The 23,190-nt window shown below is 36.6% G+C and overlaps 1 protein-coding gene and 1 long non-coding RNA gene across 8 annotated transcripts in view; one reads left to right on the forward strand and one right to left on the reverse strand.

Moving 5' to 3' along the window:
• EIF4E (eukaryotic translation initiation factor 4E) overlaps nt 1-23,190 on the reverse strand; it is a 109,069-nt gene that overhangs the window by 17,770 nt on the left and 68,109 nt on the right. For all 7 annotated transcript variants that reach the window (XM_072810758.1, XM_072810757.1, XM_072810754.1 and 4 more), the window contains one exon: nt 106-212. In XM_072810758.1, coding sequence (XP_072666859.1) covers nt 106-212 — 107 coding nt within the window. The remainder of the gene's footprint in view (nt 1-105; nt 213-23,190) is intronic.
• The window catches only part of LOC140623970 (uncharacterized), a 44,850-nt gene that overhangs the window by 9,461 nt on the left and 12,199 nt on the right, over nt 1-23,190 (forward strand). Inside the window, exons 2-3 of the long non-coding RNA XR_012023536.1 lie at nt 13,102-13,280; nt 21,010-21,175. This is a non-coding gene — a long non-coding RNA (uncharacterized lncRNA). The remainder of the gene's footprint in view (nt 1-13,101; nt 13,281-21,009; nt 21,176-23,190) is intronic.

The following is a 23,190-nucleotide window of genomic DNA, read 5'->3' on the forward strand; positions in this document are numbered from 1 at the left end:
CCAATATATCTAAAACTAGTCTCACCCTGTTTCCTCCAAACCTGTCCTATTTCACCATTTACTTCATTGTCTAAGTCAGAAGAACATATGTGTCAGAAGGCTTACCTGTTCTGTAAAGGATGTTTAATATAGTGTTCTGGGTTAGCAACCTCCTGATTAGATTCTGTTTTCTCTTCTTCTGTAGGCGGGGGATTAGGAGTAGGGGTGGTTTCCTAATGGAAAATAATAAAAATTATTTTAAAATTTTTAACATAACTATGATAACAATACTTTAAAGCAATTCGAACCAATACTGCCAATATTCTTCTTTTAAGGAGAATTATAAAAGCATTTCATAAAATAGACCACAGACCAACCGCTAGAACTAAGAAAAGCACCAGACTCTCCATTCTAGCATTTCTTCACTAGGAACAGAAGATTTCTCAATAAAAATATAATAACAATATTATATGCAGTTTCTGTCACTTACACATTTTGGTATCAGAAAGATTGTTAGACACCATGCAACAAAGTTAAGATAACCAGCAGTCTTCCCAGTCTTCCCTAACATACTATTAACGTACTATGCATGGTTTGGAGATTGGGGAAGTATAGCTTAAATTTGGTGAGTTTAAGAACTATATTACAATGGCAAAAGAAAACTTTATAAATTGATCAAACCAATATTACACAGGTCCTTCCTTCATGTTATACTATTGTAACATCTGGTTAACTTAAAAGTTCTGTTATTTTCAATTGGCCCGAGGCAAAAAAAGCTCAATGTTGGCTTGAACCTAAATCTTTTTCTAGATTAGACCTAATTAATATAGTCATCTAAAAAATCAGGGAAACGGATGCCAGGGTGGCTCAGCGGTTGAGTGCCTGCCTTCAGCCCAGGGCATGATCCTGGAGACCTGGGATCGAGTCCCATGTCAGGCTCCCTGCATGGAGCCTGCTTCTCCCTCTGCCTGGGTCTCTGCCTCTCTCTCTCTCTCTCTCTGTCTCTCATGATTAAATCAATAAAAATCTTTAAAAAATAAAAACAATAATAAAAAATCAGGGAAAAAAGGAGCTTGGGGATAATCTGTGTTCTCCACATTGCTCCATGTAGCTCTTCACTCAATTATAAATTACTGTCAACAAAACCGAACGCCAAAGAAAGGCACCAGAAGCTAAAACAAAAGCTGATTTTTTTCAAAAAAAGGCACTGCAACAAGAGTCTGGGGACTGAATTTAAATTGAACCAGCAAAACAATATATGCTCACATTAACAAGATTATGTAAATCAGAGATGAAGGATCTAAAAGATCTCTTAGTGGATAGTTGGTAAATATTCATTTTACAAAATAGATTTTTCTTAACAACATGACATATGTAGGAACTAATATCTACTAGCCAATGAATAGTCACTCACAGCAGAGGCTATGTCTTGATTTTGCTCACAACTATAATGCCAATGAGCAAAGTGCTATACTCCATAGGAACTTATTGTCTTGATTTCTTAAGTAGTAAATTTAAATGTTTACAAAGCAATTAAGACCCTAAAATTTACAGAGTAGTCAAGGTCTTAAAATCACCAAACATTTTTTACCAGCATATTTCCATCAGAGTCAATTTACAACTTCATAGAATTACCAAATGCCATTCCTTACCCCACCAGCTTAAAATTAATGACAGTTTCCAGAGGCAGTCTCAAAGGATCAAGAAAATAGGGAAGTTAGGGACTAAGTGGGCCTAGGGCGACAGGGTACTACCAGAGGTGTGAACCTCAAAACTCTATATAAAAATCCCTCAGAGGTCCTTGGCTAGGCTAGTTCCTAAGCTGCGATGTTCAGAGTTCAACTCTGGATAGTCTAGAAGAGAACAGCTGAGCCAAGACTTCAGAGGCTGAATACCACAGGGAAAATGGTTCAGATCCAGACACAGTAGGTGAGTGAAAATCCTCAGCTTTCAGATGAAATCCTAGAAAGGCCATGCCCTAGGTATCAGGGGAAATATATCTGCCTAACAAATCCTAAAGCCAATCATTGACAGGATCAAGGTAATCTACCTATAAATTAAGTGCCTCCAAGAACCAAACTCTACATTCTTCAGAAGAGAACATAATCGGGATCCCTGGCTGGCGCAGCGGTTTGGCGCCTGCCTTTGGCCCGGGGCGCGATCCTGGAGACCCGGGATCGCATCCCACGTCGGGCTCCCGGTGCATGGAGCCTGCTTCTCCCTCTGCCTGTGTCTCTGCCTCTCTCTCTCTGTGACTATCATAAATTTAAAAAAAAAAAAAAAAAAAAAAAAAGAAGAAGAGAACATAATCCTCTGTCTCTATGAATGTTATTTACCTACCAAACAAACATTACTAGACATACAAAGAATTTTAAGTCACTAATGATCAAGAAATTAACCTATTCACAGAAAAACATCCAGACACGACCAAAGTAATGGGAGTTTATAATTATGATTACTATGGTAAAACAGCAAAGACAAAATAACCAAGATTACTATAGTAAAATGAAGACAGAAAAAAGGATTAAAAAAAATGGGGAGTATTTGAAAAGAAAACAAATCTTAAAAAAAAAAAAAGACATTATGGAACTGCCAAGTATAATGCCTGAAATTAAGAGTTCACTGAATGAGGCACCTGGGTGGCACAGTTGGTTAAACCATCTGACACTCAGTTTCAGCTCAGGTTGCGATCTCCTGTCATGAGATTGAGGCCCACGTGAGGCTTCATGTTCAGCACAGAGTCTGCTAGAGATTCTCTCGCCCCCTGGTCCCTTCTGTTCATGCTCTCCCTCTCTCAAATAAATTAATTTTTTTTTTTTTTTTAGAGAATTCGCTGAATGGGGCAGCCCAGGTGGCTCAGCGGTTTAGTGCCACCTTCAGCCCAGGGCCCAATCCTGGAGACCCAGGATCGAGTCCCACGTCGGGTTCCCTGCATGGAGCCTGCTACTCCCTCTGCTTGTGTCTCTGCCTCTCTCCTCTCTCTCTCTCTCTCTCTCTCTGTGTTTCTCATGAATAAATAAAATCTTAAAAAAAAAAAAAAAGAATTCACTGAATGATTAACAACAAATTCAAAGACAGGTGAACTCAAAGACAGTCAACAGAAAATATTCAAATAAATACAGAGAAAAAAATAGATGGTAAGAAACACTGTGGAAGATGGTTATAAAAGTCTAAGGACAAGAAGAGAGAATGGTACAGAAGCAATATACAAATAACGACTAAAATTTATCAAATCTCATCGGAAACTCAAAGTCATAAATTCAAAAAGCTGAAGGAACTCCAAGCAGTAAAATACAAACAAAACAAAACAAACAAAACAATACAAACAAACTATATCTGGGCACATCAGATTCAAACTATTGAAAATTCACAAAAGTCACATCAAAAGCAGTTAGGAAAGGGACAGGAACACAGACACACACACTATGGAAGCCATTAAGACAACAGAATGACATCTCCATTCTGAAAGAAAAACTGTCAGCCTAAAATTCAGTGCCTAAAAAAATAAAAATAAAAATAAAATAAAAAAATAAAATTCAGTGCCTAGGAAAAATATCCTTCATAAATGGAGAAATATGCAGATGCACATAGGCAGACACAACCTCTCCTCCATCAACACATACACATAAGTTGAATATAAGAGGAACACCAAAGGAAAAGTCTTCAGGCTAAAGGGGAAAAAATGAAGCCCACATTATATGAAAATGCAAAAAAGAACAAAAAGCACTAGAAAAGTTAAACAGGTAGACCAGTATGTAAAAGACTATGAACAGTTTATTTTTTTAAAGGTTTCATCTATTTATTCATGAGAGAGACAGAGACACAGACAGAGGGAGAAGCAGGCTCCATGCAGGGAGCCCGATGTGGGACTCGATCCCTGGACTCCAGGATCAGGTCCCAGGATGAAGGCGGCGCTAAACGGCTGAGCCACCCGGGCTGCCCTATGAACAGTTTACAAAGGAACAATGAATGATGATGTCTTATGGATTTGTAAGGTGGAGTGTACAGCATATTCTTCCTCCAAAGGTTAAGTACTACAAATTCTCTTATTTATCTAAATTAAAAGACAAGTAATATTTACTCATAAGTTCCAAATCCTCAGTACAAACCACACTTTCACAACATTTATTTAAATAGTTTATGTCAGCAGCACATAAAAACAATGGATTAATTACAGTATGAATAATTATAAGTTTCACGAGGTCAAAAACGTCACCTGCCAACTCAGTATTTTCCCTTTCTTTTGTATTACTCCACTCTTTTCACAATGAGGAGAATGATGAAAAACTTAGATGATATCAAAGATCTCTGGACACATAGGAACTAAAAGCAGATAGTAACTCAGGAAAAAGTATACTCAGTTCCTAAAATTTAAAAGCTTCTTTTGAATTAAAAGTCCTACCTTAATGTTTTAGTCTTAACATTGAGAATCTATATTTTCTATTTTTCTTATAACTAAAATAAAAATAACTATTCAACTTTAAAGTTGCAAAATTTTTCAGTGTTCACTTTTAATATTATACAAATATGCTAGATGTTAAGATTAATACTCTAAAAACACTCTAAAAATATTTATTTTAAGAGATTATCATCTTTTCAGTATTTAAACCTTTCTTTTAATGTAAGCAGTGGACATTTATTTTAGCCTTTTAAGTTGCCATCTGCAATTTTAATAGTCTCCTGTTCAAATTTTTAAAGATTTTTTTTTAATTTTTAAAGATTTTATTTTTATTTTATTTTTTATTTTTTAAATATTTTATTTATTTATGACAGATACAGAGAGAGAGAGAGAGGCAGAGACACAGGCAGAGGGAGAAGCAGGCTCCATGCACCGGGAGCCCGATGTGGGATTCGATCCCGGGTCTCCAGGATCATGCCCTGGGCCAAAGGCAGGCACCAAACCGCTGCGCCACCCAGGGATCCCTAATTTTTAAAGATTTTAAAAGAGAGTTTTGAAAGAGGAAGAACACACCTGCATGGAGGGGAGGGGCAAAAGGAGAGGGAGAGTGAGTCTTATGTGGGGCTCGATCTCACAATCCTAAGATCATGACCCGAGCCAAACCAAGAGTCAGATATTCAACCGACTGCATCACCTAGGCGCCCATCATGTTCAAATTTTAACTTATGAATTTCTTAAACTCTGTTAATAAACCAACAGTAGTTTTAATAGCCAATTATTTCCAAGATAGAATACTCTAATACTCAAATACTCTATAAAAATACTCATTCACACAGCACAAACCAAATCTAATAAAATTTTTAGAAATCACTTCATGATGGCATTTACTTATGAAAACATTAATATTAAAAACCACATATAAAAGAGCACATTAAAAAAAATCATATTGGGATGCCTGGGTGGCTCAGTGGTTGGTTGAGGGTCTGCCTTTGGTTCGGGGCATGATTGTCTCTGCCTCTCTCTCTCTCTCTCTCTCTCTCTCTCAGTCTCTCATTAATAAATAAAATATTTTTTAAAAAGTCCTATTTTCTTGGCATACATTTCTTCTTTAGGCCATATTTTGTTATGACCATCTACTTGTCTAATTCATTTTTTTAAAGATTTTATTTATTGATTTGGCACAGAGAGCGAGCCCAAAAGCAGGGAGAGCAGCAGAGGGAAAGGAAGAAGCAGACTCCCCACTGAGCAGGAAGCCCAATGTGGGGCAATGTGGGGCTCAATCCTGGAACCCTGGGATCATGATCTGAGCTAAAGGCAGATGCTTAACCAACTGAGCCACCCAGGTGCCCCTCACCATTCATTCATTTTTTAAGTTTATTTGAGAGAGTTAAGAGAGAGCACAGGTGTGCATGGGCAGAGAGCAAAAGAGAAGCAGACATCTCCCTGAGCAGGGAGCCCCTGTAGGGCTTGATCCCAGAACCCTGGGATCATGACCCAAGCCAAAGGCAGGCAGACTCAAACAATTGAGCCACTCAGGCACCCTCAACCAATCCATTCTGAATCAGCAGAAATTTAAACCAAAATCTAAACCAAAGGGCAGCCCAGGTGGCTCAGCGGTTTAGTGCCGCCTTCAGTCCAGGGCATGATCCTGGAGACCCAGGATCGGGTCCCATGTCAGGCTCCCTGCATGGAGCCTGCTTCTTTCTCCCTCTGCCTTTCTCTCTCTGTGTATCTCTATGAATGAATAAATAAAATCTTAAAAAAAAAAAAACTAAACCAAAAATTTATCATTCATCTTTAGTTTCTTGCAACCAGGTTGTAAATTATTGCAAAGAAAAAAAACCTTGAGACTCTTGAGGCATCACTGCTAGGAAGAGGGCCTGCTGCCATCCTCTCTGTCAATTTCCTTCAACTTACTATTTTGTTATATTTTCGTTCTTTTTGATGGCTAAGTAATATTCCATTGTATATGTATTTATAAATGTCTTCTTTATCCATTCATCATTGTACATGTATTTATAAACGTCTTCTTTATCCATTCATCAGTCAATGGACATTTGGGCTCTTTCCATAATTTGGCTATCGCTGATAATGCTGCCCAAAACATCGGCTGCATGCATTCCTTTGAATCAGTATTTTTTTTTTTATCCTTTGGGTCAATACCCAATAGTGTAATTGCTGGATAATACCATAATTCTATTTTTAAATATGGAACCTCCATACTGTTCTTCAGAGTGGCTGCACCAGTATGCATTCCCACCAACAGTGCAAGAGGGTTCCCCTTTCTCCACATCCTCTCCAACATCTCGTTTCCTGTGTTGTTAATTTCATTTTTTAACCTAAAAAACAAACTATAGTTGTATAACATATTTCAGGTGGGCAGAATGGAGAGCACAAAGCCATGAGATGCTGCAATGTTTAATTAGAAGATGGTAAGGAACCAATGAGGCTGAAAGAGAGGGCTCATGAAACCAAAGGTAGACTAAAATAGTAGGCTGAAGGAAAACTGTGAAAGGCCTCAAAGATCCAGCCAAAAGCATACTTTTCATCTTGTGAATAAAGGAAATCATTCATTAATAAATGAAAGTGATTAAAGACTGATGACAAGTAAGGGAATAGAAAAGACAACCATTTTAAGTGCAAAATATTAAACCTGGTTTTGGATTTGCTGAGTTTATGAGGTTCAAATAAAAATGTAGTCCTATAATCAATTTAGTGATTCCAGAGCTCAGTAACTGTCACAGCAAAAGAAGAAAGCTGAAAAAAAAAAGTAGAGCAAGGGTGGGGTAAGTCTAACAATTAGCTGCAAAGAATCTCAGGCAGTTTTTGAATATTGCTACATCTCAGAATGCAGTAACATTCTGCAAAAGCCAACACATGTATCAAACACAATACTAAATTTGTTGGACAATCCTAGTATTATAAAGCTAAATACTTCCAAGATATAGTATCATTTCTTTAATCTGACCAAAGTTTAGATTCTTCCTTCTAGCCACATTCAAATCTACAATGGTCAAATTCCAAAGCCATGGTGTGCTTTTCCATAGTTGTGGACACTCAAGATTTTTCATAAACTCTCAACCTAAACACACTTACACACTATCTCTTCTAGAAATAACAATGAGCCTTCCCCTCAGGACACCCAATTAGTATGTTTCCTTACTTCACTGAACAAATATTACTACTAAGAACTTCAGCACCCTGCCCCCCTCTACCCCTCACAGCTTTGGGACGTCACCTAAACCTTAATTTGAAGTAAGCAAAAATCAATAGTTCCCCTGGCACTAATAAGGGTTAATTTTTTAAAGGATTATATTTATTCATGAGAGACACAGAGAGAGAGAGACAGAGACACAGGCAAAGGGAGAAGGAGGCTCCATGCAAGGAGCCTGATGTGGGACTCGATCCCAGGTCTCCAGGATCACGCCCTGGGCTGAAGGCAGGCGCTAAATGGCTGAGCCACCCAGGCGTCCCGAAAAAGGGTTAATTAAAGCAGTAACTCAAACCTAACTCAAACCACAGATTTCTGTTGGTTATAGTCTACAACCAGGGTAGGTATAGAATTAGAAAGTAAATACTCAGAAAACTTTATAACAATCTGAGAGTATTTTTGTACCGGTCAAAACTAATTACAGCACCTTCAGGCTCTTAGTTTTGTGATTTTTTTTTTTTATTTTTCTTTATCCTATTTCTATGATTTACAAAAACATTACATGAGGAATTGTTTAAAAACAAAGTAAAAAGAGTGCCTGGCTGACTCAGTCAGTAGAACACGTGCAACTCTTGATCCTGGGGCTATAAATTAAGAGTTCCACATTGAATGTACAGATTATTTAAAAAAATATATACAGACTTTACGGGATCCCTGGGTGGCGCCTGCCTTTGGCCCAGGGCGCGATCCTGGAGACCCGGGATCGAATCCCACGTCGGGCTCCCGGTGCATGGAGCCTGCTTCTCCCTCTGCCTAAGTCTCTGCCTCTCTCTCTCTCTCTCTCTGTGACTATTATAAATAAATAAAAATTAAAAAAAAAAGATTTAAAAAAATAAAAATATATATATAGGTTTTAAAAATAAGTAAATAAATAACTCACTCACTCACTCTCTACCAGAGTATGAGACACACTGGTTTTAGATCACATACTCTGGAGCCATGCTACCCAGGTTGGAATCCCAGCTCTGACATTCAGTTTTATAATTTCAGGTAAGTTCAGCAAAGCACCAAATAAAGGATAATACCCTATTTTCAATAACACTTCCTTACATTATTTCCTCTTTCTTGCTTCTATTTTTTTAGTTGAATTAGAAAAGATCATTTGTGGCTTTAAGAGAAATGTAAATGCTATTATAGCAAAGACAGTTGCAATTATCTGTACAAGTTACTCATCCAAGATTTCTAGAAACTGAAGGCACTACATACATTAAATAAAGATATGGAATAATGAGAAGAGTAAGCAAATAAGAACAGAAAAGAATGCTGCTTTATGACTTTTAAAGTGGTAACACCCACCCCCACACTTCATTCAAACAATGAGTTTTTACTTGATAGGTAACATTTACCAAGCAGCTACTACCAAACAGTGTGCTACGTATTTTTTTATATACGTTATTTCAATATTTATATAACTTCAACATATTCAATCTTTCAATTCTGTGAAACTACTAATGCTCCCTGCTCTTCAGATTTAAGTGCTGCAAGTTAAATGGCCTAGCTGTCTTCTACATTTGAATCCAGGACTATCAGGGTTCACAGCTAGATATACTATATGTCCTGGTTTTACCTGCTTATTGTTTCACTGTATCAGCAGAACCTTCCTTCACTCCCAGAAGTACTCAGAGGTGGATAATAAGTTTTATATGGTTATTGAGGTACTCTTTCCAGGCCGCATAACCCTACTGTATTGTACTATGTTTTGTGCCACAGCCTTAGACTCAACACCTTCACTATCTTGCAAATGCATGCCACTGCCAATAAACTAGAAAAAAGGGATGAATGGTACAGCTCACACTCCCAACACACACACACAAAATCCCACTAAGAAAAAAATCAAGTAAATGTCAATGACCAATTATAGAGTTTATATTATTATACAAAACAGCATACTAAAAGCCTATATATATATATGTATATATATAAGATCAAATATCTCAAATACTGGCAAATACTAAGATCTGTGAACAGACCTCAAGAAGCATTCTTCTTTTTGGTCTCCAAACATTCAGTTCCCAGGTCTCTTTTTAGCAAACAATGCATTTCCCCCAGCACCCACCCACATGTCAATTAGTATAATTAATTAACTAATACACAAGAACAAGTAGTCTTACCACTTGCCTTGTAAAGAATTTTTTAAAAAGGTGTAAACTTTGAAGGTTACCACAAATGATTAAATCAATAGTTTTGGTTGTTAAAGTAATACCAGCTAATCTGGCATCAGTCATCACAAAAGTGGAGGCTGGATTTTGCAGATCTTCTTCCTTATCTGTAATAAAGAATCAAAATAGTGACCTTCATGCTCTAAAAAGTTGAAGTAGAAAAAACATGCAGATTTAGCAAGATACAAACCTTTTAAGCTTAAAGCACTGGCTCTAATGGAGAAATTTTTTCCACATTAACGGACTGGGAGACCCTATATATCAATTCTGATTTAAAAGAGTACAAAAGTACTTTTCAATTGATGTAAAATGACGACAAAAAATACTGGAAGCTGAGCTATAGAGGGGAAGAGCTATGATGATTTGTACAAATTGTGTCAAAGCTATAAGTACTGCAAAATTTAATAGCTGTTCAACCTATTTAAGTAAGAATAACCTAATTACATGACTAAAATTAATGACTGGCACTAAATTTTTCAGTGAACAGAGTTGATTAAGGTTGCTCCTCTATAGCTAAAAATGGATATTTCTGGACAGACAGCAAAATATACTTAACCACATTTTACTAATATAAAAAAAAAAATCCCTACAGGCCACACTTAAATTTCTGATTTTCTAGAATACAATTCTTAAAACTTGGATGCACATATCTTTAACTCTTTACTAGAAAGACTTGTAGGCATCTTGTTTCATTTAAAATAATCTGTCAAACCTGTCAACCAGGGTGCCTGGGTGGCTCAGTTAAGCATCTGCTCAGGTCAAGATCCCAGCATCCTGCTCAGCGAGGAATATGCGACTCCCTTCCCCTGCTCTTGCTCACGCGCTCTCGCTCTTTTCTCTTTCCCCCTCCCAAATAAATAAAATCTTTTAAATAAATTAAGTAATCCATCAACCAAATTACTCTGTGTATCTTATGGAGCCTAAGAGAAGATCTCAAATTCAGAAAGTGTGATGATAGAGACATTTTTTTTTTTAAAGATTTTGTCTTTTTACTCTATGATGGTTTTTTTTTTTTTTAATTTTTATTTATTTATGATAGTCACAGAGAGAGAGAGAGAGGCGCAGAGACACAGGCAGAGGGAGAAGCAGGCTCCATGCACCGGGAGCCCGATGTGGGATTCGATCCCGGGTCTCCAGTATCGCGCCCTGGGCCAAAGGCAGGCACCAAACCGCTGCGCCATCCAGGGATCCCATGATGATAGAGACATTAAGAAATAAAAGAGAATGATAACAAGGCTAATGAGTAATTTAAATGTCAGTGTTATTTAAACCAAAGGCTACCAGAAGACTCATATTTTACAATAACTAAGGAAATTTATAGAAGTTGAACATTACACAAAATAAAAAAGTGCTTCAAATAACATTAAAATGTTAGGTAGGACAAGCATTTTCACTTCACAAAATTATACTGGTTCCAGTAGCATGGCAATTTCTATTTCAATTATTCTTTAAAGCTTTATAATTACAAAATGAAGGCAAACATTTAAAAGAACTTAACTGCTGATTCTTTTTAAGTTTATTCCTTTTAAAATTATAACTAAAATTTAATGACAATGATTAAATATTAGTTTTTAAAAAAACAATCTTTACAGTCCCAGTTAAACAAGTAAGCAGCTGCTTTCTTTTTACAGCTGAAGTTTCTAAATTCTACATGTTTTTAAAAAGTTCTATAATGTCAACTACTAAAATTGTGATATAAACTATAGTCTTGGGGGATCCCTGAGTGGCGCAACGGTTTGGCGCCTGCCTTTGGCCCAGGGCGCGATCCTGGGGACCCGGGATCGAATCCCACATCGGGCTCCCGGTGCATGGAGCCTGCTTCTCCCTCTGCCTGTGTCTCTGCCTCTCTCTCTCTCTTTCTGTGTGTGTGACTATCATAAATAAATAAAAATTAAAAAAAAATAAAATAAACTATAGTCTTGGGACACCCGGATGGCTCAGCGGTTAAGCTCTGCTTTCGGCTCAGGGAGTGATCCTGGAGTTCAGGGATCCAGTCCTGCATCAGGCTCCCTGAGGGGAGCCTGCCTTCTCCTTCTGCCTATGTCTCTGCCTGCTCTCTCTCTCTTATGAATAAATAAATAAAATATTTAATAAATAACTATAGTCTTTTTAAAAATAATCTCTACACCCAATCTCTACGCTCAAATTTATGATCTTAAGATCAAGAGTCACATGCTCTACCAACTGAGCCAGCCAGATACCCCAAAATAATAGTTTTAGTAAGAAAATTAGAATTGTCCTTTCATACTTCAAGTATTTAAATTATCTTCCAGAAGACATCAACCTTTATTTCTTTAAAAAATTAGGGAATGAGGGACAGTTTCAAATGTCCCCAGGTTTACAGAGTAGGTTATATACTTCCTCTTACTGAGCTTAAGTTAATGAACTATCAAGCTTCCAAATATAAGACCTATATTCTTTAAATCAGTAACTATACTTCTAAGATTTCTTCAAAGTATCAGGGCACTAACAATTTTGCATATTTCCTGTTAGGAAATAAAAGTAGAGTCAACATGTATCAAAAGATACAACCAACAAATAAGAGATATATTATGGTGTTCACAATTTAGACATTAAATGTGATACTTAGAAAATTATTTTAAAATGCTAATGTAAATATAGGAAAAGGTAGATTACAGAACTGTTTAAACAAGGAGCACTTTACTTTTTTGGTAGATGTACTTTTTAAGAAGTCATAAATAAACTGTGGGACATCCACACAATGCAATATTGTTCTGCACAAAAAGAAATGAGCTATCAAACCATGAAAAGACATGGAGGAACCATAAATGTATATTACCAAGTGAAAGAAGCCAATTTGAAAAGACTACATGCTGTATATGATTCCAACAATGACATTCTGGAAAAGGCAAAACTATAGAGGCAGTAAAAAAGATCAGTGGTTGCCAGGGATGAGAAGGGACAGACGAATAAGCAGAAAACAGAGGATTTTAGGCAATGAAACTACTCCCATATGATACAATGGTAAATATGTGTCATTATTTATTTGTCCAAACCCAAAGATTATATAACACCAAGAGTGAACCCTAATGTAAACTAAAGGCTTGAGACAACAATGATGTGCCAATGTAGGTTCATTCGGTGTAACAAATGTGCCACTCTGGTACGGGATGTTGTCTGGGGGCGGCGAAGGCTGTGCATATAGTAACATAAGTATACCAGAACCCTATCTTCCTCTCAATTTTGTAGTGAATCAATAAAAAAATATACAAAAAAAAATTTTTTTGTAGTGAATCTAAATCTGCCCTAAAACATACTCTTATTTAAAAGCAAAAGTGGGGCAACCTGGGTAGCACAGTCGGTTAAACCTCCAACTCTTGATTTTGTCTTAGGTCAGGATCTCAGGGTCCTGAGATGGAGCCCTGCAATGGACTCCAGGCTCAGCGTGGAGTCCGCCTGAGATTCTCTTTCCTGCCTCTGCCTCACCCCATCGCTCATGCGTGTGTGCCCGTGCATGCTCTCAAATAAATAAACCTTAAAAAAAGGAAAAGAGGTACAAAGAAGAGATAAGGTAAGAAAAAAGGGTCCACAAACATGTAAACCAAAATATTACCAAAGAAAACCTAGTTGTTGGGATTACAGATGATTCTCATTTCTTCACACGTGTCTATAGGTTCTGAATATATTACAACAAATATTATACAAAATTATAAAATATATTAAACCAAATATATACTTGAGTCTACTGGACTGCTCAGTTTGTGATCTGTCAGTCCCATTACAGCAATACATTATTTTTTATAACATTTATTTATTTATTCATGATAGACAGAGAGAGAGAGAGAGAGGGAGAGAGCAGAGACACAGGCAGAGGGAGAAGCAGGCTCCATGCCGGGAGCCCGATGTGGGACTGGATCCCAGGACTCCAGGATCGCGCCCTGGGTCAAAGGCAGGTGCTAAACCGCTGACCCACCCAGGGATCCCTGCAATACATTTTTAAAAGTTAACCTTGTTCAGTATTTTCTCATTCACATTTTCTCCTCCTCTTCAAAAATTTACTGCCAATTCTCATTTATTTACTCTTTCAAATAAACTTTACAATCATTTTACAAAGTAGGGGCTTGCAAACTTTTTCTATAAAGGGTAAGGAGAGTAAATATTTTAGGCTGGTGATCTATCACTTATTCGGTTTTGTTTTACAACTCCAAAACACATACTTAGCTAGCAGGCCACACAAGAGTAGCCTTAAGGCCAGTTGTGGACCTCAGTATATAGTTCCCCATCAAACTGCAAAGATTTTGGTATTTTGATTCAAAATATACTGAACTTAAGCACTAAATTCAAAATTAACATTTTTCCAGTATCAATCTTTTCCAAAAGCAAATGACTTTATTAAAGCCATCACATTCCTCAGTAGAATTATACAGCCTTCATTTAGGAATCCTGCAAATTACTAACTAGGCTTATAATTTCTGAACACCTGAAGGCATTGGCACTTGGGCACATGAATATGGCAAATTACTTGCTGCCACTTTTACCTAGTTTCAGAAAAAATGTAATACTGTGTTCTATAATCAGAATGCAACAATAAGTTACTTTTTAAAGGGTCCTCAAGCTAAGTGTTTTGTTTTGTTTTGTTTTTTTGCTATTCAGTAATTCAGTAACTTTAAACTCAAAGGTGAGGTAGGTTAAGCACTCCGCAGTGTCTGACATGATAGGTACTCAAATGCTTGACTAAATGAATAATCTGAATTTTATTCCCTCTCAAAATCCCACTAAAACTATAACATTTTTTTTCCAAGTCTACAACTATGGGAAGAGCAGGGGAAAAAAAAAGAGCTGGAACACAGACAAGTGGTTACTGATCGATGTACACTGCTAGATCCTAAAGTCTCACCCACCTTAAGAACTGGGGGTGAATGGGAAATAAAAAAGAACTGGAAGTGAAGGAAGGAGGTAAATTAAAGAGAACGAGGCGAAAGCTATTTGAAAAATAACTAGATCCTTCAATTCCCTCCTTCTACCTTAACAGGACTGCTCCACTGAGGTCAAAAATAGAAAATAAGCAACTTGGAGGGAACAGGCAGGGTAAAGAAAATGCCTTCAAAAATATGTACCTATATATATATATCCTCAAAAGGTTAAAAATGTTGCATCCCAGTCATAGGAAGCTATAAAATGAACATTCAGAAAAGAGAGACAGAGACAGAGAGGGAAGATATCTGGAAATTAAAATTATGACAGAGAAGACTGGAAAATAAAATTCCTCAGAAAATAAAAGATAGAAAATGTAAGCAAGAAATCAGAACTATGCTAGAAGATCCAGTATCTGAATAACTGTTTTTTTCTTTTTTAAAATTTTATTTATTTATTCATGAGAGCCAGAGAGACAGAGAGAGAAAATGTAAGCAAGAAATCAGAACTATGCTAGAAGATCCAGTATCTGAGTAACTGTTTTTTTTTTTCTTTTTTAAAATTGTATTTATTTATTCATGAGAGCCAGAGAGAGAGAGAGGCAGAGACAATCAGAGGGAGAAGCAGGCTCCATGCAGGGAGCCCAATGCAGGACTTGATCCCAGAACCCCGGGATCATGCCCTAAGCGAAAGGCAGACGCTCAACCACTGAGCCATCCAGGCATCCCTGAATAACTGTTTCAAAGAAGAAAAAAAAGGGAAGGAAAAATCACAAATTAGATAAATCTAAAGGGATGAATAGGAGTGCAATGACAAAAATGTGCAATGAGTACCTAGGCACAGTGGATGAAAACACCCATGTTAAAGCATGTCATTGTGAAATGGGAACAAGAAAAATTTCTGGGGGCAAAGTAGAACTGGACCAAAAGAAAAAGAAAAAAAGAAAAAGAAAAAGAAAAAGAAAAAAAAGAAAAAGAAGTTGCCATTAGAATAATATCTGACTTAACAGCTACAACAAAAAATGACCTTGAATAATGACTTTAAAAAATTCTGAAGAAAAGAATTCTACACCCAGCCAGATATGATATTGTTTAATAGGCAAGATCTCAAAAATATTTAAGTCTCATTTATCTTTTCTCAAAAAACTTACTGGAGATATGATCTACCAAAATGAAATAAGAAACCAAATAAGAAAATAAGGGCCACAGCAAATGGACAGGCACACCAAGGAAGTCAGATGAGAGGGAATCACGAGTATAGTCAAAGACAGGTGTGCACCAGATATAGAGAGCAACATCCAGATTGGAGCAATGTGATTCAGGCTACATTCTTCAACTGATGGCTGTAATGATCAAGATGCTTATTATTCTATCCTTAAAAAAACAAAACATTGAATCCCATGGTTTGTTTGGCCCAGACTTCTATCTATACTTAACTCAGCTTAACCTGGTGTCAACAAAGCTCCATTTCTCTCCTTTGTGCCGCCCTTCTCCCTGAAACAGCTACAAATGTCACACCAAGTGAGTTCAACTTTAACCTACTCTTAAAATACATAAAGCATCTTACTTAATTGAAGGTTCTTTGCTTGGTCAACACCAGGCAAAGAACAATTGTGGAGTCCTATGTTTCCCAGAACATGTTCATGATCTTGCCAAATGATTTCCCCAAATGGGGCTTTAGTAGAGATTCTAAGAAGCTGAGACCATCATGAAGACATGATGTCTTAGGTGATGAATACACAGGTGTTCAGTTTATTTCTCTAAAACTTATTTTTATGGTTTTTTTTTACATATAAATTATTCACAATTAGAAAAGGAGGGGTAGCTGTAAGAAAAAATTATAGCCTGATAGTCAACTATACAGTCACAGTGTTTTATCTAACCAGTAGAGTTTTTAAAATTTTCAATTTATTGCCAAAACATTTACCTTGCAGCTATACTATCTCACATATGGAATGATATAGGTGGAAGGCTACTGACCACAAATTATCAAATGGTGGGAATTAACCCAAATGTATAGAAATACATTATAGAAGTATGTTTAAGACCAAACCATGCAATACATAGCATCAGGAAAAAAAAGTGAAAGTTTTATACGCTGATATGCAATGCTCTAAAACACTATTATTGAGTGAAAAACATGACATGCCATAATAATGTATACGGCTGACTACCATTTTTTAAAAAAGAATATATATCCTTTTGTTTGTATATATACAAATATCTATGGAAAGATAGGTAGTGACAATGCAGGCTGTCACTACAGATGATCCACCCAGATGGGATCAACTTGAGAAAGACTTCGCTATATAGTCTTTTGTACAAACTCTGAATTTCAAACAACATAAAGTACTACCTACTCAAAAAAAAAAAAAAAATGTTCAACAACAACAAAAAAAAGGCCATAGGACAATTTTAATTATTGGTACAACAGCAAATAATTGCCTTTGAAAGTTTAAAATATAGACAGAAGTGGGGATCCCTGGGTGGCTCAGCAGTTTGGCGCCTGCCTTTGGCCCAGGGCCTGATCCTGGAGACCCAGGATCGAGTCCCACGTCGGGCTTCCTGCATGGAGCCTGCCCACCCCCCCCACCCCACCCCGTGTCTCTCATGAATAAATAAATAAAATCTTTAAATATATAAATATAAATATATATATATATGCAGACATTTTCACACAATGAAATTAGATATTTCTCCAAACTGGTTATATCTAACTGTACCTTACAAAGTTAAGCCAAATACAGTATGTATATGTTTGTTTACACCAGTTATGTCTAGATTCTACACCTACACTGTCCAATTTAGCAGCCACTAGCGACATACAAAATTATATTTCAAGTAATTAAAAAGGATATTTAAATTAAAGTTAAATGAAGTTTTTAAAATTCACTTCCTTGGTTGAATCAGTCACAATTCAAGTGCTCAAAAGACATATTGAGCTAGTGGCTACTGTACTGAACAGCACAAATACATAACATTTCCACCATCACAGAAAGTTCTCTTGGACAGCACTTATCCAAAAGAATCCCCAAAAAACTGGTTAACAGTGTGGATGCTTTGGAGAGGGGAACCAGGTAGAAAGGAGAAGACAGACAGGAAATAGGTTTTTCACAATAAAAAAAAACAGGACTGGGGCACCTGGGTGGCTTTCTCAGTTGAGAGTCCCAACTGTTGGTTTCAGCTCAGGTGGTTTATCTCATGGTCATGGGATAACCGGCATCAGGCTCCAAACTAAGTGGGGAGTCTGCTTGAGATTCTCTCTCCCTTTCCCTCTGCCCCTCCCACCCATGCCCTTAACAGAATAATCTTTAAAAGGACTGAGCCTGTGCAAGGCAGCATCTTTAAAGTTTCATATAAACTCAGTTAATCCTTACTGTACTTCAATATAATAAGTTTTCCTTGTAATCCTAAGTATTTTATTTAATGCATTTAAAAACATCATTCTGATAATGGGGCCACAGGCTTCATTGCTAAAGGGATCCATTTGGATTTTGGGCCATGAGCATGTGTTACTAATTCAAGAAAAAAGTTTAAAAAAAAAATAGATTTTTACAATCCTAAACATTACTAAAAAAAATAGTGTATAAGTTCAAATTAAAAAAAAAAAAAAAAAAAGGGGGATCCCTGGCTGGCGCAGCGGTTTGGTGCCTGCCTTTGGCCCAGGGCACGGTCCTGGAGACCCGGGATTGAATCCCACATCGGGCTCCCGGTGCATGGAGCATGCTTCTCCCTCTGCCTGTGTCTCTGCCTCTCTCTCACTGCCTCTCTCTCTCACCTCTCACAAAAAAAAAAAACCTTGTATTGCTCCATGTCACATACAGCTCATAAATCATCTGGTACATCTTTTCAAAGATGGGATTTTTTTTTTTTTTTTTAAAGATTTTAGAGAGAGAGCACACACACCCAAGTGGGGGAAAGGGCAGACAGAAGGAGAGGGAGATAGAGAAGCAGACCTCCCTCTGAGTACAGAGCCTGACCCTGGGCTCAATCCCTGAACCCTTGGATCATGACCTGAGCTGAAACCAAGAGTCCACCGCTTAAGCAACCGAGTCATCCAGGCACCCCTTCAAAGATAGGATTTTATATTTAATTCATTTATGCATGATGATCTATGCAGCAATTTTATGCTTAAGGAAGGAGTTTTACTGAAGATAAAGAGTTGGACTTTTTAAGTCTTGGGTGAACATTTCAATTTCTTTTTTTGAACAGAATAGTAACACAGCTTTGGGGCCAGGACCTAGGTTTGAGTTTGAAGCTCTCTCACTTAGAACCATGTGACCCTGACAAGGAAAAAAAAAATACTTAAAATATGAATTTCCCACCTATTATTTATTTCATTGAGAGAATTGGGGGGAAAACTACAAGAGAAAGATATACATTTCATCTTTCCTTAGTTAATACTTGGAAGTTACCAAACTTTGTGGCTGCAAAGGCTATTGCCCTAAGATGACCATGTAAAATCCCATAAAAATTCTTTGTAACAACACTAACATGGTACACCTGGGTGCCTCAGTCAAACATCTAACTCTTGATTTCAGCTGAGGTCACGGTCTTAGGGTTCTGAAATCAAGAACCATATCAGGCTCCATGCTCAGCGCAGTCTGTTCAAATATTCTCTCTCCCTCTTCCCCTACTGGTCCTCCCACTTGCGCTCTATCTCCCTTTAAGATAAATAAAATCTTTAAAAAAAAAAAAAAAACTATCATGAGTTCAGGTAAAGATCTTATTGACTGTTGCTATAATAAGCAGAGCACAGGAAGTTAATTTCGGTACAGCATTTTTTACAGTAAGTTTAAAACATATAGCTAAAAACGCATAAATATGTTTTAGTTCTAACAATTACTGCAGACTTGAGTTTCAAAGAAATGGTCTGACTACTACCCTCCTGGAACAATTCAGCTTTTAAGACTAGCAATATTAAGTGTACCTGAGTGCTTCAGTCAGTCGAGTGACCAACTCCTGATTTAGGCTCAAGTCATGATCTCTTGAGATCAAGTCTTTCTGGCTCTGCACTCAGCAGGGAGTCTGTCTGAGATTCTCTCTCCCTCTCTCTTCACCCCTCCCCTGCATGCTTGCTTGCATGTACACATGCTCTTTCACTAGCTCTCTAAAAAAAAATCTGTTAAAAAAAAAAAAAAAGGAAAAGGAAAAAAAAAAGACTAGCAACATTACGATGCTGAAACTTTTCAAAACAACTGCTTAACTCTTAGACCTTTCACCAAAACTACTAACAGTACAAAGGTAGTTATGAGCAAATTCCATAATCACAAATTTTAAAAAATTCACTCCATTGGTTTTAATACCAAAATATTTTCACTGGCAGATCATTTGAAGTGACAAGATTCAGAAATCAAATGAGAAGGGGGAGAAGGGAAGTGATCATTTGCTTTCTTCAGAAATCTATCCAAAATGTTCTGGACCAGCTTTTAAAATATAACCTTATGTGTAACTACTTGTTTAGTCCTTAAATTTAAACACTACAGTATTATTTTCTTACTGTACTTTGGTTATCAGTTATCAAACACTGTAGTACAGAAGAGCCTAAAATGTCCACATATTTTCTTTTAGAACTACAGCAAAATACCTAGAAAGTTTATCAAATTATTGTTCCCAAATCACATAAAAAAACATATTACATGGCTACTGGAAAGACAGGGTCATGTTAAGAACACATACTCTGGAATTTGGCTGCTTTAGTTAGAACTCCACCCCACCATTTATTAGCTGTGTGATCTTGAGCAAGTTAGTCACACACAGTTACTTAATCTCTTTGTGCCTTGGTTTTCTCATTTGACTTAAGGATAATAATGCCTAACTCATAGGGCTGCTGTGGGATTAAATGAATTCATATATGTAAAAATACTCAGTGTGGTACCTGACATTTAGAAGTGCTATAAGGTAGCTATTATAAAGAAATAAAGAGGTGCCCGGGTGGCTCAGTTGGTTAAACAACTGCCTTGGGCTCAGGTCATGGTCCCAGTCCTGGGACTGATCCCAAGTCAGCCTCCCTGCTCAGCAGGGAGCCTGCTTCTGCCTCTCCCTATCTCCTCCCTGCTCTCTCTCTCTCAAATAAATTCTTTAGAAAATACAGATCTGCCTACATTAAAAAAAAAAAAAAATCACTGTTACAAAGAGGTTGTAGTTAAAGATCATTTTTTTAAGGCAGTTGCTTAGAACTCTAAACCCATATCCCTGGAAATCCAATACTGGTTAGATTGGTTTTAAGGCCACAGAAACGTATTGAACAATGTGACTAAATTAGAGCTTCCCCTTGTTTCTATGGAATAATGTATCAAAAGTTCCAACCCAGAGGAAAAACCTTATTTTCTGACCAGGTTCTCAGGCACCTGAAAGCCAAAAGTAATCTTTTTTTTTTTTCTCCAGATATAAATAGGAACTTCTGAAGGAACACTAGTGATTTTTATGATCGGTATAGGAGTGAGAAGAGTATCTCAGGATTGCAGATCATAAGCCTTTCATTTCTTGCCAACGACCAGGGATTAACAATCAAAAAATGGCTATGTGAATTTCTTAGCAAAGAGGGGAAAAGGTGAGTATATGTATGCATAATACACCTGCATGCAACACATTCATGGACTATGAACTTGGTATACCTAGTTCTTCCTAAGTGACAAACTGTCATCTCTGAATACTGAATTGGAAAATCAAAATCACTGCAAGATATCTTATTCCCATTTTCTCAGCTAGACTTAGAAATTTAGTCAAGGTCATACATATTAAAATCAGACTATACTCCACGCTCATTTTCACCTCTCTCAAATTTCTACAACAAAGATGGAAAAACTCACAAGTACCAGAAGAGCAAGAAAATTTCCAAGGAGTAGCATAGAAAGAAAAGTAGGAATTACCATTGCTAGAATAACCATTTCCCAAGTTCCCTGTTACATCCAGGTACTCTACTACATTGTTAACCTTATATAAATTAAACAATATATTTTAAATTTTGCCTAGAATTTGCTGTCCAAATTGGACTAAGCTTACCAAATTCATTTATCACTGTATTCTCTTCAACTTCAGTGTATAAACTATGACTGCTTTCTAAACTGGAACTAAGTCAAACAATTATGCATAGTACAGTATTAACTCAAAGTGTAAAATCAAGTGAAATTTGAAAGATAAAAACCAGAATCAAATTTATTTGGTTTATGAATAAACTCTGATACATGTACTGGGTTCTTTCATTAAGGCAAAAACACATTAATTTGCAAGGTCCGCTTGTCAATCAGCAGTCTTTAATAAACCCCAAACACTGAACTATATACAATGCATTTGTCAATATTATTTTTAAGTCTTATTTACTTTTAATAAACTCTTTGCAGAACATGTTTCTAAAGAGTAAAAATGGAAGCATTTGATTAGCGGACTGTCCAAGTTGATTCCATTTAAGCAATTAATGTAGTTTTAAAATCCAAGAGATACAATGTAAAAACAAGTTAAACTATATACTTTCAGTTTAACTTAAAAAAATAAATTAAAAAACCTCTTATCTTAAAGAACTATAAGTCAGAGAACTTATAGTTCTTATTCCCCAAGAACACGGAATGAAGACAAAGCTACAAAGAAATATGAGCCACTGGAAGCAAGATGGCCTGGGAAAACTGTCTTGCCATCTTCACAATATTGTCTAATTTTGACCTAGCCACAATTCAAATGCCCAAAGAATAACAGGAAAGCACTGTTTATCTCAATGTTCAAAACTGTGTCATATTACCTATAAAAAGGTAAAATGCTTCCTTTAATTTGCCCTATCAAGCTGCTCAAAAAACTTAGAATTTGTAATCCACATCTTAAGGTAACTGACCTCTTACACACACTTGAAGAAAATCAAATAATATTGAATTGAAAAGGACTGATATTTTATGTAATTTCCATAGATAAAAATTCCCCAAATACCAATGAAAGGTGGGGCAAGGAGGAAAAGCCTATGACTCTTTTAAGTGCTTATGATTATGCTCAATATAAAAGCAGTAAGGAAACTCACAACCTAGTTGATATAGCAATGAACAAATATGAATATGGTTTTTGTAGGCTTCAGTTCTAATCAGCTGCTGTAAAAACAAAAACAAAAAACAACAACAAAAAACAAAAAAAACCCACAACTCCCGCTATTTAAAAATCAAAGAATTCTGAAAGACTAACCTGTGAAAAAGGTGCATTCGAAGTGCTAAAAATTTGCCATTCTCAGTAAGAATGAACACGTCAATGTATTTTTCATAGAAGTTCAAACTACTACAGGCCTTCTACTTTCACACACTTTGGGTTTTTAGGTTCCCTACTCCCCAAATTTAAATGCAGTACCCAAATTTCCCTGGGTCAGCACTAGAATGAATACTATTAATATATCACCCCCACACCACTGGGAATTAACCTCAGTAAGAGTCTTACACTCAACAAGGTATAGAATCACATTTTGTATAACTTTGTGTTCTAAGGAACATTTGGTATAACCTCCTAAACCTAACAGAGGCTATAAATATTTACTGACTCAAAACAGTCCTTCAATACTTTGTAGGTCTATTCTGTGCTATTTAAACAAAACTGCAT

This window comes from Canis lupus, chromosome 33 (genome assembly GCF_048164855.1).
Source record: "Canis lupus baileyi chromosome 33, mCanLup2.hap1, whole genome shotgun sequence".
NCBI classification, from domain to species: Eukaryota; Metazoa; Chordata; class Mammalia; order Carnivora; family Canidae; genus Canis; species Canis lupus.